The 16,723-nt window shown below is 46.1% G+C and overlaps 2 protein-coding genes across 2 annotated transcripts in view; both read left to right on the top strand.

Annotated features, from left to right (window-relative positions):
- The window catches only part of LOC307088640 (uncharacterized protein), a gene marked incomplete at both ends in the record, with an annotated part of 24,883 nt that extends 17,001 nt beyond the window's left edge, over positions 1-7,882 (top strand). Inside the window, 13 exons of the mRNA XM_079754592.1 lie at positions 37-153; positions 365-481; positions 726-836; positions 1,332-1,436; positions 1,798-1,902; positions 2,721-2,825; positions 3,598-3,690; positions 4,086-4,208; positions 4,528-4,699; positions 5,089-5,319; positions 5,697-5,789; positions 7,008-7,372; positions 7,706-7,882. Coding sequence (XP_079610718.1) covers positions 37-153; positions 365-481; positions 726-836; positions 1,332-1,436; positions 1,798-1,902; positions 2,721-2,825; positions 3,598-3,690; positions 4,086-4,208; positions 4,528-4,699; positions 5,089-5,319; positions 5,697-5,789; positions 7,008-7,372; positions 7,706-7,882 — 1,914 coding nt within the window. The remainder of the gene's footprint in view (positions 1-36; positions 154-364; positions 482-725; positions 837-1,331; positions 1,437-1,797; positions 1,903-2,720; positions 2,826-3,597; positions 3,691-4,085; positions 4,209-4,527; positions 4,700-5,088; positions 5,320-5,696; positions 5,790-7,007; positions 7,373-7,705) is intronic.
- Positions 7,883-10,232: 2,350 nt separating this feature from the next.
- On the top strand, positions 10,233-16,723 carry ssr1 (signal sequence receptor, alpha). Its single transcript, XM_079754986.1, has 9 exons — positions 10,233-10,349; positions 11,254-11,387; positions 11,579-11,672; positions 11,833-11,936; positions 12,179-12,337; positions 12,602-12,678; positions 12,829-12,907; positions 13,104-13,197; positions 14,933-16,723. The coding sequence occupies exons 1-9, from the start codon at positions 10,280-10,282 to the stop codon at positions 14,998-15,000; spliced, it is 879 nt and encodes a 292-aa protein (XP_079611112.1). The 5' UTR covers positions 10,233-10,279; the 3' UTR covers positions 15,001-16,723.

The following is a 16,723-nucleotide window of genomic DNA, read 5'->3' as shown; positions in this document are numbered from 1 at the left end:
CTCTCTCTCTCTCTCTCTCTCTCTCACTCTCTCCAGAAAGAATACAGGAAAGACCTGCAACAGGAAGTGAAGGGGCGGGGCTTGTGGGGCCTGGGACTAGAGGAGACTCCAGAGCTTTTGAGAATAAAAAATGCCACTCAAATCCTAAACGAGGTATTGCAAGTATGAGTTACAAGTACAGATGATTAGAGGTGATGAGTGGTTACCTTTTTCCCCATATGACCGCCTGCTGTGATAGTTTTTAATTGAATAGTTTCCCATGCTTTTAATTTTTTTAGAATGGCAATTATAGATAAGATGCTATCAAGAACTTGATACCTCTTTCTCTCTGTCTTTCTCTCTCTCACTCCCCCCCCCCCCCCAGAAAGAATACAGGAAGGACCTGGAACAGGAAGTGAAGGGGCGGGGCTTGTCTGGCCTGGGACTAGAGGAGACACCAGAGCTTTTGAGAATTAAAAACGCCACTCAAATCCTAAACGAGGTATGTCAGTCACACATGATCAGATAACCAACTGTCAAACACCCCATAATATGAGGAGCATAAGCAGGCAGTCAATAAAGCTTAGTGTGTTGACTCAAACCTGATTGGCCGGTACTCTTGGTTCTGCGGAGCGACATGTCGAGGTGATGCGCTGTAAAAGCGTTTGAGGTCTTTGAAAGGACCAGACCCGGGCGGCTCCAGTAACGTCTGGTGTGTCCTGGGGTGTCTGTTGCTGTCTTAACAGAGGGACTATCGCAAGGACCTGGAGAATGAGATCGTGGGCAAAGGCATGGATGTGACCAGCGACGTGATGGAAATGCAGAGGGCAAAGAGGGCCTCTGAAATACAGAGCCAGGTAGTTACAAAAAAATGCCTTATGATCTTGAAAAGTGATTTGATTATTTCCCTACTGAACTTGCCATCTCTGCCCACCAACAACAAAAGATCGACGATCAGGATCATAACAGGGTTACATCTTGTGTTGTTGTCGTATCCATCATAGCCCTGCTGGCACAGACCTTACAGATGGAAGGCTTTATGGTGAATAATATGTTTATCTAAACAAAGGATAGTAAATGGCAAGAATGGTCTACATGGTAACCAACAGCTTGCAGATATGCGGCGTGCTGACTAATAAATGAATTTTGCCCCTCTTGGGACTTATCTTTACCCTGATCATTAATTATTCATCTCACTCTTCTTTTGGTAATACATTATTGTGTGTGTGTGTGGTCGCTTGCGTGTGTGTATTTGTGTCTTTGCGTCGGCATGTGTGCGTGTATGTTTTTCTGTTTGTGTGTGTGTACTTTTGGTTGTGTGTGTGCGTGTGTGTGTGTGTGTGTGTGTGTAGAAGTCCTACAAGCAGACGGACCAGCTGAGGGAGAGCTCATTCGGAACAGTCACAGACACCCCAGAGCTGCTCCACGCCGCCTACCTCAAAGATGTTTACAGCCAGGTGTGTGTGTGTGTGTGTGTGTGTGTGTGTGTGTGTGTGTTTGTCTTCAGTCCATTCATAGTATAAGATATTTTTGAGAATATGCAATTTTAAAACAATAAAATACACAAATAACTGTTAACAATTATACAGTACAGAGGAAGTATGATATATTAAATATATATTTATCATAAATATCATAAAACAAATAGGATCGGGCCTGTTTTTAAAATGACAAACTCCTTTGTGCCTTCACCTGTTTGTCTTGCTGTCTGCATATGTGTGTGTGCGTGTGCTTTTGGGTGTACTTTTCTGTGTGTGTGTTTGTGTGTGTGTGTGTGTGTGTGTGTGGCTGCCTGTGCGGGCCTATGTGTGTGTGTAGAAGAGGTATAAGGACGAGGCAGAGAGGATGAAGGGAAGCTACGCTACGTTCTCAGACGCTCCAGAGAGGGAGAGAGTGAAGACCAACCAGAGGAACATCAGCTCTGTGAGCGCACACACAAACACACACCCACACACACACAACCACACACACACACACAACCACACAAACACACACCCACACACACACACACGCACACACACAACCACACACACACACACACACACACACACCCACACACACACACCCACACACACACACCCACACACACACACACACACCCACACACACACACACACACACACACACACACACACACACACCAAACACACATGCACCAAACACACACACGCACACACCAAACACACACACACATGCACACACACACATACAGGCGCACACACCAAACACACACACACGCACACACCAAACACACACACACGCACACACACACACAAACACACACCCACACACACAAACACACACACACACAAACACACACACACCCCCCCCCACACACACACACACACACACACACACACACACCAAACACATACATGCACTAAACAAACACACACCAAACACACACATACACACACACACACACCGACACACACACACAGGATATGATTTTATTGATAACATTACTGCAATCACTATAATTAAGCGCTCACTACAGATATATCCAGGTCATTTTAAGCTACAAGCTACTTCTAATGCTACAGATTTTGATTTGTAATTTGTTGCAATGTCATGTTAATGTAGCATTGTGTTATTTTTTTAAATGTAATGTGCTTTAGTATCATGTTATTTGTTGACATGTATCGTTAATCTGCTGTCGTTGTTCTGAAGCGTTCATTGAGCACGGTGTGTTTGCGGTGATGTAAAGTGGTTCACAGCGTGTGTCTGTCTGCCGCTGGTAGCTCCACTACTGCTGGGACTCCAAGGTCATGAGGAGTCTGAAGTCTTCAATCAGCGAGACCCCCGAGATAATCCTGGCCCGAGAGAACACCAAGAGGATAAGTGATGTAGGCACACACACACACACACACACACACACACACACACACACACACACACACACACACACACACACACACACACACACACACACACACTCACACATCGGGTAGGACTTTGACTTTTCTACTTAGTTTTCCTCTGCCCCCTTATAATTGGATTCAGGGGGCATTTTGGCTCACTGACAGGGAAATGTAATCAAATGTTGTCTATTTTTCTGTTACATGAGAAAGCAATATTCAATGACTCCAATGAAACTGTCCATTTTCGAGGAATCAATCAAGTCCCCGTTAATTTCTGACCGTTCTCACGGTGTCTGGGGGGTGCACTTGGTTCTGATGGTGTCTGGTGGGGTGCGCTTGGTTCTGATGGTGTCTGGTAGGGTGCGCTTGGTTCTGATGGTGTGTGGTGGGTTGCGCTTGGTTCTGATGGTGTCCGGTGGGGTGCGTTTGGTCCTGACGGTGTCTGGCGGGGTGCGCTTGGTTCTGATGGTGTCTGGTGGGGTGTGCTTGGTTCTGATGGTGTCTGGGGGGTGCGCTTGGTTCTGATGGTGTCCGGTGGGGTGCGCTTGGTTCTGATGGTGTCTGGTGGGGTGCGCTTGGTTCTGATGGTGTCTGAGGGGTGCGCTTGGTTCTGATGGTGTCTGGTGGGGTGCGCTTGGTCCTGATGGTGTCTGGTGGGGTGCGCTTGGTTCTGATGGTGTCCGGTGGGGTGCGCTTGGTTCTGACGGTGTCTGGGGGGTGCACTTGGTTCTGGGACCTGACGTGTGTTCCTCCTCAGGTCCAGTACAGGGAGGGGGTGGGCCGCGGGACCGCCGTGACCGACACACTGGAGATTGAGCGGGTCCGAAGGAACCAGGAGAACATCAGCTCTGTGAGTGGACCTGCTGGAACACACACAGACATGCGCACACAAACACACACACACATGCACACACACACACACACACACACACACACATAAACAGGCACACATTTCATGGGGTCATTAGCAGAAATGTGTCAACCATGCAGAACAATTCCCCATTGAAACAACAAAGGCCAACATACACACACACACACACACACACACACACTCAGGAACACACATAACAAATACAAACTCACAAACAAACCAGAACAGCCAACAAGTCCACTGGCGCCATAGTCTGTCACCATGGGCAACCTGTCCACCAATCACCACTAATGAGGTGAATCTGTGTGTGTGTGTGTGTGTATGTGTGTGTGTGTGTGTGTGTGTGTGTATGTGTGTGTGTGTGTGTCTTCCAGGTGAAGTATAAACAGCATGGAGGGGGGGTCAGTAACCTGGGGGTGACCCCGGAACTGGAGCGAGTCAAGCAGAACCAGGACAACATCAGCTCGGCTAGTCTCTCCCACATGCACACAGGCACACAGATACACACACACATAACATGTTTTTCAAGTATATAAGCAGGCATGGAGATTGATAAATGCCTTAAAGCTGCTAAAGTTTGTGTTTGTGTGTGTGTGTGTGTGTGTGTGTGTGTGTGTGTGTGTGTGTGTGTGAGTGATTCTGTGTGTGTGTGTGTGTGATCTGTGGTTGTGTGTGTGTGTGTGTGTGTGTGTGAGTGTTTGTGTGTGTGTGGGTGTGTGTGTGTGTGTGTGTGTGTGTGTGTGTGAGTGTTTGTGTGTGTGTGTGTGTGTGTGTGAGTGTGTGTGTGTGTGTGTGTGTGTGTGTATGTGGACACAGGTGAAGTACCAGCGGGGGCTGCAGGAGCAGAGGGGGCGGAGTTGCAATGAGCTGGACACGCCCGAATATAGACGTGTCAGGAAGTCTCAGGACTTCATCTCTATGGTAACAGCCTGGTTGCCATGGCCACCACCATTGCCGTGGGAGGAGCTAACTTTAGGGACCGAGCACCGTGAGTCGGACTGCAGCACCAGGAATTAACAGCATCGCCACCGGTCGAAGCGTGTGTGTGTGTGTGTGTGTGTGTGTGTGTGTGTGTGTGCTTGTGTGTGTGCATGTGAGAGCATGTGTGCGTATTAATAAAGAACCTAAAATAACTATTCTCTGTGTGGAGTTTTATTTGTTCACTGACTAAAGGCACCCGTGAGTATATGTGTGTGTGTGTGTGTGTGTGTGTGTGTGTGTGTGTGTGTGTAATGCAAGCGTTTCAGTGTGTTATGGTCATTATGTGTGAATGAGGAATGAAAAAAGAAAGTGAAAAAGTGTCATTGCTCCATAATGTGTTGGTGTGTGTGTGTGTGTGTTAATATCCTAACATTACATTACCCATCTGTTCCTTAGCTATGAACCAAACCATAACGTGTGTGTGGGTGTGCACACTTTTTGTTCCACAGGCCAAGTACCATGAGGACTTTGAGCGGGCACGTGGCCGCGGATCTACGCCAGGATTGGACGATCCCAGCACGGACAACTACCAGCGGGCCAATCAGATGGTGGGAGAAGCGGCCTATAGCAAAGGGACACACCCACTGGGGGCGGAGACGGACAGGAGGCCTGGCGGCATCATCGTGGGTGAGTAACCCCCCTCCCACACACACACACACACACAAAGACACAGACACACAACCCCGCACCACACACACACATAGAGTGTATGTGGGGACACACGTGAAGTTACACAAAGGAGGATTTTAGGAGGAGTTTTCATTCTCATATTTGCCTAAATGTACTTATCATTTGAATTTCAGCTTTGAGCTGATGTGCTTATGAATCAATGAGTCAATTAATAATTTAATGAATGCATTTAAGAGTAATTGACAGGTCTTTGCCCGGCTTCGACGGACATGAAGAAATGCCTGAGATCCAGGCTCCACTCTTTGGTTGGGTTTCATCGTTGGTTTAGCTAAAGCTTTGGCTTCCTAATGTAACCTTTGACCTCCCGGGTGCAGACCTAGCGGTGTGGAGGACAGATCCAGGCTCCATCTTTGACTTTGACCCTGTGGAAGACAACGTTCAATCAATGAGCCTCCGCAGAATGTCTGGTAGTGGCACTGTCATCCCTCCCTCCCTCTCTCTCTCTCTCTCTCTCTCTCTCTCTCTCTCTCTCTCGCTCTCTCTCTATTTAGCTTGACTCTTCCTTTTAATTTTTTACTCCCTCATTCTTCCTTTCATCCTATCTTGTCATTTTTGATTTTGTAATTGTATCATTGTGTCTATCTCTGTTCATTTATCTTCCATGACTTGTGGTGTTTTTGTTCTATGTTTACAGTTTACATAATTATTGGCACACTATTTTTGTCAGCTGAATTTGACATCTTTACCATTTCTTCCCATGTCCATTTGTATTCTCCCCCTATTTTTCCTGGCTGTGTGTGTGTGCCTGTGTGATGGCTGGTTGTGTGCTGCCCTCTGGTGGCGTTTCTGCGTCAGAGCGGGCCAGCCAGAAGCTGAGCAGACAGCCCTCTCAGCAGTCTTTGCAAAGTCACACTCAGTCATTCAGCTCTCTGACCTCTGACCTTTGGGAGCACAGCAGCAACTCCACACCTGGTATACTGGATTACAAACAACATACAGACACACACAGTAAAAACACAACTAACAACATAAAGTGGTCTATAACATCACCGTTCACAAAACACACACACACACACACACGCACACACACACACACACACACACACAAACAAACACATACAAGTATTACCTACACATTAACATTTTCGGTACTTTTAAATACATTTACCTCACAAACACACACTCACACACACACACAGACACACCATTCAGGATGAAGGCATGTGAAGTCACAACTAAGAACATATTTTGCTCTCTTTGTAGCCTTATTTTTAGCACCTTTTTCCACCTGCGGCCACATCAATACTAAAACGGCATGGCAATAATGCGGAGTCTGTTCAAGATGAAAGCTTCCAGGGAGTGGCTTATGTTACTCAAAGGATGGATTGCATGGTGTCTATGCTATTTATTACACTACAGTAACATTACTGTTTTAATAAGGTTATGAAGTTTGTATTGTATGCTGTGTGTCTTTCTAATTCACAACTGTTTCGCAGGTCTGTTGTGTAACGGACGCTGCGGTGTGTCATTCCTGTTTGTGAAAAAATCTGATCTGCTGACACTTCCTAACGGCCACAGCGGGGGTAACACCCAGGATGGGCTGCTCTCGTCCGCGTTCTCCACTGACTAAACTTACAGTCAAGTCGAATTAGAATCGTGTCCATGCGTTTCAGAGGGCTGACTAATTCCCTCCCTTTATTTTTCCCTTTTACTAATTTCTATTTTTTATTGTGTTGACTATCTTGCCTCACTATTTCACCCTTTCCCCCTTCCCCTTTTTCTCCCATCACTTCTTTCACTCCTTTGTGGTCTCTCTCTTTCTGTCTTTTTGTCTGTTCCTGACTCCCTCCGTCTCCTCCATCTTTCTCTCTCTCTCTCTCTCTCTCTCTCTCTCTCTCTCTCTCTCTCTCTCTCTCTCTCTCTCCCAGCTCCTGTCCTTCCCGGAGCCTACAACCAGAGTGTTCCGCAGCAGGGTTACCATGGCTACATGCATCAGACCAGCATGTCCTCCGTCAGATCCGTCACATCTCCCCCGCACTCAGCTCCAATGGTACGGTCCAATCAATGCCTTGAGTATCAAGGTTGAACCTCAGGCAGCCCCGTGCTTGTTCTTTATATTGTAGGAGGGTGTGTGGGTATGTGTTGGTCTGTGTGTGCGTAAGGTTGCGTGGGTGTGCGTGAGAGGACTGTGTTGCACTTTATGGAGGGAGCATTGACGGTGGATGGATGGATAGAGTGAAGAATTTGTAAATAACGGGGTGTCCGTCCATATACTGTACATGACAGGCAGACACAATGATGAAACACGCACACAAACACACACACACACACACACACACACACACACACACTCACCTCTACCTATTGTTGCATGTGTGTCCAGCGCGTGTACCGTGCGCTGTACGACTACGCGGCTCAGGACCATGACGAGGTGTCGTTCCGTGACGGCGACGTCATCGTCAACGCTCAGCACATCGACGAGGGCTGGATGTACGGCACCGTGCAGCGCACTGGGAAGACTGGCATGCTGCCCGCAAACTATGTGGAGTTTTACAACTAGTTACCACTTGGGGAGGGGTGAGGGCTAGCAATAGAGGGGGGAGGGTGGGGGTAAAACTAGATTAGGGATGGGGTGTTGCAACCAGAGTAGGGGGTGACGTTACAACTAAGGGGGTGGGGGGATCACGACAGGAGGAGGGGTAACACCTAGAGGATGGAGGGTTACCACTAGAGTGAGGGGGGTACAAGTAGAGGAGGGGGGGCAATAAGGGGAGGAGGGAGGTGTAGCACCTAGAGGATGGAGGGTTACCACTAGAGTGAGGGGGGTACAAGTAGAGGAGGGGGGGCAATAAGGGGAGGAGGGAGGTGTAGCACCTAGAGGATGGAGGGTTACCACTAGAGTGAGGGGGGTACAAGTACAGGAGGGGGGGGCAATAAGGGGAGGAGGGAGGTGTAACACCTAGAGGATGGAGGGTTACCACTAGAGTGAGGGGGGTACAAGTAGAGGAGGGGGGGGCAATAAGGGGAGGGGGGAGGTGTAACACCTAGAGGATGGAGGGTTACCACTAGAGTGAGGGGGGTACAAGTAGAGGAGGGGGGGGCAATAAGGGGAGGGGGGACAGTTACAACTAGAGGAGGAGGGAGGTGTAACAACTAGAGGAGGAGGGAGGTGTAACAACAAGAGGAGGAGGATGGTATTACAACTAGAGGAGGAGGTGGGGGTGTAACAACTAGAGGAGGAGGATGGTATTACAACTAGAGGAGGAGGTGGGGGTGTAACAACTAGAGGAGGAGGATGGTATTACAACTAGAGGAGGAGGGAGGTGTAACAACAAGAGGAGGAGGATGGTATTACAACTAGAGGAGGAGGTGGGGGTGTAACCACTAGAGGAGGGGGGTGGTATTACAACTAGAGGGGGGGTGTGTTTCAGAGGCGTTAAAGAGTTGGCTGGAGAGAGGTGGATGGACGGAGGGGTTGTTGGAGATGAAGGAACGATAGAGGGAGGGAGATGAGAGCAAGACCAGATGAAGGCGGAGAGGGAGAAGCCGTGGGAGATAGAGGGATACGGAGTAAGCTAGAGGCGGAGGGTCGCTCATTGTTTGCTTTTGAAACAGTCCTGTTGTAATAACTCATAGTGATTTACAATTCACCAACTGGTATAGGTCTGCCATTCACACCCTGAAGAAAGGATGTGGTGGATGGTGTTTTGTTGTATATTATTGTGTGATCTTCTACACACTTTAACAATAACCTCTGTGTGCAAACAAGTGATTAGAGGAGGGTGACAGGCAGAGGAGAAAGAGGAGAGCAGAGGACTGAAATATAACAGACACAAACGCAAAGTTTGAAACATTATTTGTCAAAAGCATCATCAGAAAGGCACTCGATATAAACAGTGTATCTATACTATCCAGCTATTATTAATGTAATTTCCATCTAACGGTTATATGTGGATTGCAATCTAAACAAACTGTATTGTTACGTAAGTCAGGCCTGGAAGTGTCTGTACATGGAGCTCTATTTTGATACACGGGCTACGTCTGTGCAGTGGGGAAATATGTTTAATGCTCTATTTTGTGTATCCAGCCAGTTTCTATGGTTAGTCGTCTCGTGGTGTGGGGAAGTGTTTGCATTCAGATTATTTGTAAGACCCTGCTTTGGTTTCTCATGATACAGTATCTATACCAGGTTCTGTTTTAAAGATTTCTTCTATATGAGTTGCAATTTAAAATCGGTTACTAAATATGTTTGTGTTGTGTGTTGATTACTGATGAAGAAATGTGTGGTCAGTTTCTCCCTTCACAGTTTTTTTTTATCTAGACTTGTAGTTTTCAAGATGTATCTCTTGTAAAGATTTTTTTCACACAAATACTTTAATATGTATTGCCATGTTTATTTAGTAATCAACGTGTGATTTCCCCCCTTTTTTGACATAGTATAGTTGCCACTTGTCACATTTCTGAACAAAATTAAAATCCTTTCATCATCGTAATTATGATTCTTAGTCTTTCCTTGTTCCCCCTCCACTTCTACCGTCTTCATTCAGTGTGTTGACGGGAACAGGGCGATCATTATTTCTGCTTGGGAATGTTTACAAGTGCAATTCAGTGCAAATCAGAAAATGCGACAATTGTATTATTATTATTTATTTATTTTATATTAAATATTTGTTATTAAATAAGTATTAAACAGCTGGCCTATATCACAAGATTTAGTGTCCCCATTACAAGGGATAAAGATAATTACTTTATTTATGTTGTTATATAATTTATTAATTATATTACATGTTTAAATGAATCTATTAAATTACTTAAAGTGTATAGCTTATATTTCTAACTGACCACGACTTCCGGATAAGCTTACGCCTTACTGCGCATGCTCAGCTGTGCAGGAAATACGGCGCCGCACATTCACCGAGAAACACTGAACCAGAGGCTCAGTGATTTCAGCTTCAACATGATGACATTTCTTCCCAAACTCCTACTGCTGGTATTACTAGCTTTCCCGGCCACCATTCTTATGAAAGGTAAGGCGGTCTTGACACCATTCGCTTGGGGCTGAAATCCCCCCCCCGGCGTAAATAGCACGCATATCTCCCTACTGTGAGCTATCAGCGGCGGCTAGCTGCTAGCTCCATAAGTAGCCGAGCTTCCACAAGACAAGGCCAGTCTCGGTACGCACCTGACATGTGCTAAGGGATATCCTGCAACCATGTATGCATATTTCAGGGTTTTAATACTTTCAGTGTTTGCTCCTATTGTTTCGCTAAAAGCCAGTGCCTTCGCCTCGCCAAGTGTGTTTGGTGAGGTCGGGATCCACATCGTAGACATGTCTCCTCTAGACTGACGTGTCCTTACCGTTCTTCCGTTAGCTCAGCGCCGGTGGGCTTAAGCCATCCAGCACACCGCTGACATTACTGAAGAATCCTCGCCAGTCAGATGTAGATGGACTAACTAAACCCAGAGACAAATGTCCCCGTTTGGTTGAATATCCGGTCGTTTGCTCGTATTCATCTTCACTTCACATGGTGCCAGACAGGCAGTAGCCCGAAGCCGGTGTACCCCTACTCATGGACTGATCTAGATCCACGGGCTGTATTGGAACTTGTTGTTGTACTAATGTAATATAGACTTGGTAAAATAATTGTTTCTGTCATATCGGTCAATGGATTTGTTAATCGGATTGATAGAGTTGTAGAATTATAAATGCCTTGTTATGGGTCATGGACGTTTCAAAGCTTGATTATACCAAATATCATGATAATCCACATACGATCCCGCTATTGCAAAAGCGTATCATATAATGAATAGTATTTCATGTTAATTGCTGGTTAAGTGATATGTAAAATGCAGAATGATCTTAAGCTAACCGCTATAACAGGTTAATCGGTGGCCCGACTTATTAATGGTTTGCTCTTCTGGTGTGCGTAGGGCCGGGAGTAGCAGCTCAGGATGCCACTGAGGATGAGGAAGCTGAGGCTGGCGAGGAAGATGTTGTGGATGATGCCACTGCTGAGGATGAAGATGATGAGGCTGAGGTAGAAGACGATGAAAATACAGAATTGGTGAGTGATTGCATTGGTGATTATAGATCAGTCTGCAGTGCTGGTGGTTTCATTCAAATCCAATTAAATATAATATAGAAAGTATTGTTTGATATTATGGACGATCACAGGGCATTGATATGGCTGTTATGGATAACGTTTTGGAGTGCGGGAATTCACCTCTTTATTTTTCTTGTTTCATCTGTCATTAGATAGAAGAAAAAGAAGAGGAGGAAGAGGCTCTGGTTGGAGAGGTGAAGGCCTCCCCCAATGCTGACACCACCATCCTCTTCGTCAAAGGAGACGGTAAGGCTCGAGAGCAGTCTGGGAAATAAAGGCACAACCGACCATTCAAGTCGACAAGCTTTGTGTCTTTGCTGTACAAGCCTGATGGATAGATGTGTTTGTATCTATATATATATATTTGTATTATATTGTATTGTCATGTGTCTTTCCTTCCTGCCAGACTTCCCTGCCAACGAGATCGTCAAGTTCCTGCTGGGCTTCACCAACAAAGGGTCAGAGAACTTTGTCGTGGAGTCTCTGGACGCTTCTTTCCGCTACCCTCAGGTACATGAACTCCCCGGGGACTTTGGCTTAGAGTTGACCAGGTCCCATGTGGGTCCTTAATGTCGGGATTAAGGGTTAGTTAATAATATAATAATATATATAAAACTGTTCTGTGAGATCTTGTATAATACATTTTTAAGATGGTTATAAAATGTATTTTTTCTTTTTCTTTCTTCTTCTTAAGTCTTAGAAAGTAGTTAAGTTAAATTTAGGTTTAAACATGGTTCTGTTTTGTGTCTCAGGATTTCCAGTTCTACATCCAGAACTTCACAGCTCTCCAGCTGGGCCTTGTGGTTCAGCCCGGCAGGCAGGCGTCCTTCGAGTACTCCTTCATCCCCGCTGAACCAATGGGAGGCCGGCCCTTCGGCCTGGTCATCAACCTCAACTACAAGGACAGCAATGTGAGCATGACGCCGCCGAAGGGTTTCTGTATGCTGCTGTGTGTATGTGAGACGCCCTTTGCCTGGAAACCAAAGGGGAGTCTGCTTGATAAGCATATGGCTCATTACAGTGAAAATTAAATCCTCATTAAGCTCTGCAGAATATTGAATCCTAAGATGTATAACGTGACCCCCTTCAAGGGTTCCCAAAATCTAGACGGTGGACCACCTCGTCTCCACGGCAACACGTTTTTAGAGTTGACGTTTGTTCCTGTGTGTCTGTAGGGCATCATGTTCCAGGACGCTGTCTTCAACCAGACGGTGACCGTGATCGAAAGGGAAGACGGCCTTGACGGAGAAACGTGAGCCTCACCCACTCTCGTCTTTATTTTGTTGATAATCAAAATGCTGATGTCGCCATAGCATCGTGACGGCCATATTTGGTGGCCGTTTTAAGAGAGACTGGATAACGATGGATATTCAGTGGTTGGTTCCCTTCCTCCTTCCCCCAGGATCTTCATGTATGTCTTCCTGTCTGGTCTGGGACTGCTGGTCGTCGTAGGCCTTCACCAGCTCCTTGAGTCCAGAAAGGTACGGCCAACTACCTCCTCACAGCACTCTTAACCTGATGGTGATGTAGGCTCCCCATCTAGGTTTCATGATGTCATTTCGGATCTGTCCAGAAGCTACTACTTTCCCTCAGGTCACAGCATAATGAAGATGAACCTGCTCTGAATGGCGTACATTTGTGTGTAACGGCGGCTTTGGGTCTATGTTGAAACCACAGAGGAGGCGTCCGGCCCCTAAGGTGGAGATGGGAACTTCGAGCCACAACGACGTGGACATGAGCTGGATCCCCGCCGAGACGCTCAACCACCTCAGTACGTGTTTTTCTCCATGTCCCATTCACACCCAACACCCTAACAGACCTAAAGGGCGGGCCTCCATGTGTGATATAGTGGGCCAACAACATGCAGCTTTTGATTCAGACTCGCCAAGCTGATCTGAAGCCCTGCAGTTTACTGCTCCTGTACTCTAGCATCCTCTCTGTATTTCTCCTGAAAACCAGCCACTGTCTCTCTTCACCGCCTGAATACTACTAACACAACGTATTTGAGTCACAACATAACTCTGACCCGCCGAGCTCCTGACTTTTTCTTACTTGTCAAACATTGGTTTTAGCTGTTTACAAACTGTAAACGGTATAGCTTCTGGATTTTCTTGTTGGGAATGCTGTTTTCTAAAGAGCTGTGTTTGTTGCAGTGCTCGAGAACTATCTTCGTAGTGGGGGATTTTCACCCTCATAGGTTATTTAACATAAAAATGCTCCTGGTCCCCTAATGGACCCTTTTCCCAGTAGAAAATCAAGGGTGTAGCTCATAACAATTAATAATGGCTCTGTTCGACCTATGTATGGTCGTGCAGCAGCATTGACTGAACCAGTCAAGGTAATGTACATTTACGTGGTCCGCTGGTGCTACGATAAAACTAAACCTAAATCCAACCTACCGCAACAGGACGTTACTTTACCCCACGGTTGTCGACTAGTGTAATGGGTCTCTTAGGCCTGTGGGGGCCTCCTCGTTTGGTTGTTGTGTTGCTGTATCTACTGGGTTATGGGCTTCTGCTTCATGGGTGACTTCAGCCTTTTTCACCTTTCACTCCTTTGCATGGGGTCACTCACGCTTTGTCTCCTCTCTCCCTTCCCTCTCTTGTTTTCTTGTGCCTTCAGTGCAGAGCCGTCGAGGTGAGGTTTTTCTGTGTGTGTGTGTGTGTGTAACAAACTACAAGTCATTTTTGTTTAAGTTTTGCATATATACTTAAGGTTATTGCTGTCTAAATTGCCGGCCTGTTGTATCAGTTAGGTAATGCAGCATCATATTTATGTAGGTTAGACAATAATAAACGTAGACAGAAATGTGTCCAACTATTTGTTGGACAACTATTTTATAAACTGATCAAGAACTACTTGATCAAAGATATAAAATCTCCCTACAGTACAAATCCTCTCGGTACAATGAGCCCTTTCCACAGTAGTTAAAATCTAGGGGTAGCTAGTACTTTTAATGATTGGTACGTTAGATTAAAGATGACATATTATACCAGGGTGTGAGTGTGATTAGTCGTTACAAGCCATTTTGAAAATCGGCCTCGTCTGACAGCACAAGTGGGGGTGTCCACCTAGATGTGTGACGGATAGATGAGCAACATTTGCTACAGTCCACTGGGTAAGCTGGTAGACTGATCTTTCCAGTAAACATCTTGGTGGACACGCCCACTCGTGATGTAAGAAGAGGCAGATTTCCAAAACGGCTTGTAACAGCTAATCAACCTCACACATGGTGGTATAATGTGTCGCCTTAATCTAATGTACCCATCATTAATAGTATTAGCTACCCCTAGATTTTTGTACTATACTGTAATATATCTATCTATGTAAATATATACTTAGCATGCTGCTGTGCCAACAAACAAAGTCCATGTTCAAATGACAGAAACAGGAGGTCACCTTTTGATGAATGGGATCATTATGTGAAAAGCGTTGATTACCCCTGAGGTCTTTGAAGTCCTCTCCTCCTCTCCTGTTGTTGGTAACCCTCCCCCTCTCCCCTCCAGACAAGGCCTCCCCCAGACGCTCCCCCCGCAAAAGGAACCAGAAGCGATCCGCCGGCTCTGACGAGTGATGGGCAGCGGGGTCCTGACCGTCCACACAGAACCCCCCCCCCCCCCGACAGGAGTGCTGGGAGCGACAGCCCAACGCAGCCGGTCTCGCCCACATAGAAACACACTCAATGCCAACCTGTCAGGGTGGCACTTCATAATCAATGTACAAACTGTTAAATACGATTTTGGACAAACACACACGCACACACATACATAATTTTCTTTAACACTTTTTACAGATCTGTCACTTGGGGGTGGAATCAAAAAACAACAGAAAATGCATTATTCTGAAGAGAAGAATGGGATATTTTGCAATGAGCGAGGGACCGGTGGGAAAACGGTAGACATTTGTTTAGGTTTCATTTTTTTTCTTCATTTTCTTTCTAATGGACTGCCTTTGTAGCATATACGTGACATCATGATCATTTTGTGATAATGTTGGGTTTCTTTTTGTGACTGAGCCATGCAATGGATAATTTTTGCATTGTTTCATACTTTTTTGTTTTGTTCTGGTAGCTTGGGTTGCTGTTGTACTTGTGGGAGGGGGGGTATTCCTCTTTGACAGGGTGTGCTTCCTCCCACTAGCCCCAACCCGTCAGCCACACATTGGAAACAATACAGTAGTTGTTGCTGTTTCAAACCCCAGCCACTAATGCCCCTGGCACACTTTGAGATTAGAGGCAGGAGGGAGCGAACCCAGGCCCAGGCCTTCGTAGTAACAAACCCCTCATCCCTGCTTGTCTTAAAGGTTCACTTTTGGACCACACGCTTTCTCTCTGGGAAGGCATCTATAGTACCCTGCTACCCGGGGACAGCACTGGTTTGAAACCACTGGACAGTTGTAGCCGCTATGGTTTCTTGCCGGTGGTCAGCATTCACAGGTTAGATGGGTGTTGTGGATGGCGTACCTCAGACCTGCTATAGCGGGTGTTGTTGGCGTGCTGTGGTCAGGATGTTTGGTGTTGTGTATCGGGGCTGTGCACTGAGTGGCGTCGGGGGGCCTGAGCCGTTCTAAGATCAGCGATGGCAAACGAGGGTTCTTAGTCTGTCCCCCAACGTGCCTGTTTTTTTACTTTTGTTTGTGATTCTACTGTACATTTAGATTTCTGCCGTGTTTCCCCCCCTAGAAGCCAGTTTGAGGTCGGGAACGGGCGGGGAATGGAATGTTTTTGTTTTTTTCAGGGCTGTTTTTCTGCTTTGCGAAATGTTAATCTGAGGCACTGGTGTAAATACTAGCTAAAGCTCCCAAACTACAGCACCATGACAAGTTAATTTATTTCCCAAATGACAAAGTGGGTTCCAATGGGTTTTATACTGTATTCATTTGACCACTAAAGGGTACCATTGTGGGTATTTTTCTAGTAGAACTTTACTTCAGTTGCATTTTAAAGGGTTTCTCTACAAAACTCTATTTTAGGCGTGGTGGTAATGGCTGTTCCGATGTGCAGCTCGTCCTGCAGAGCCACAACCACCATGTTGGTGCGTATGTCATAGAAATGGCCACTTACTACCACGGCTCCATGTGTTTACAGTCAATGGCTCATAACGTGGGTGCTACTGAGAAGGGTAAACCTAATGCAATACTTTCTGAAAATGGTTAGTGATACTCATAGGCCATATCTACATTTTGTTACTTTCTACCCCCCCCCCCAAAAAAAAATGATGTGCCCCTTACAAATTGTTTTGTCACATCCATTCATTTTTCATTATGTGCAGTAAAATAAACGCTGATTTGCTGTAGGA

This window comes from Pollachius pollachius (assembly GCF_949987615.1).
Source record: "Pollachius pollachius genome assembly, chromosome: 17".
Taxonomy (NCBI): Eukaryota; Metazoa; Chordata; class Actinopteri; order Gadiformes; family Gadidae; genus Pollachius; species Pollachius pollachius.
The sequence above is the reverse complement of the archived record's forward strand: the minus strand, read 5'-3'. Positions and strand labels throughout refer to the sequence as shown.

Excerpts from the sequence above, each read along its gene's own strand:
- ssr1 (XM_079754986.1), top strand. The coding sequence starts at position 10,280 with ATGATGACATTTCTTCCCAAACTCCTACTGCTGGTATTACTAGCTTTC. Across the intron at positions 12,338-12,601 it reads TCAACTACAAGGACAGCAAT|GGCATCATGTTCCAGGACGC; the intron begins GTGAGCATGACG and ends GTGTGTCTGTAG. Across the intron at positions 12,679-12,828 it reads GACGGCCTTGACGGAGAAAC|GATCTTCATGTATGTCTTCC; the intron begins GTGAGCCTCACC and ends TCCTTCCCCCAG.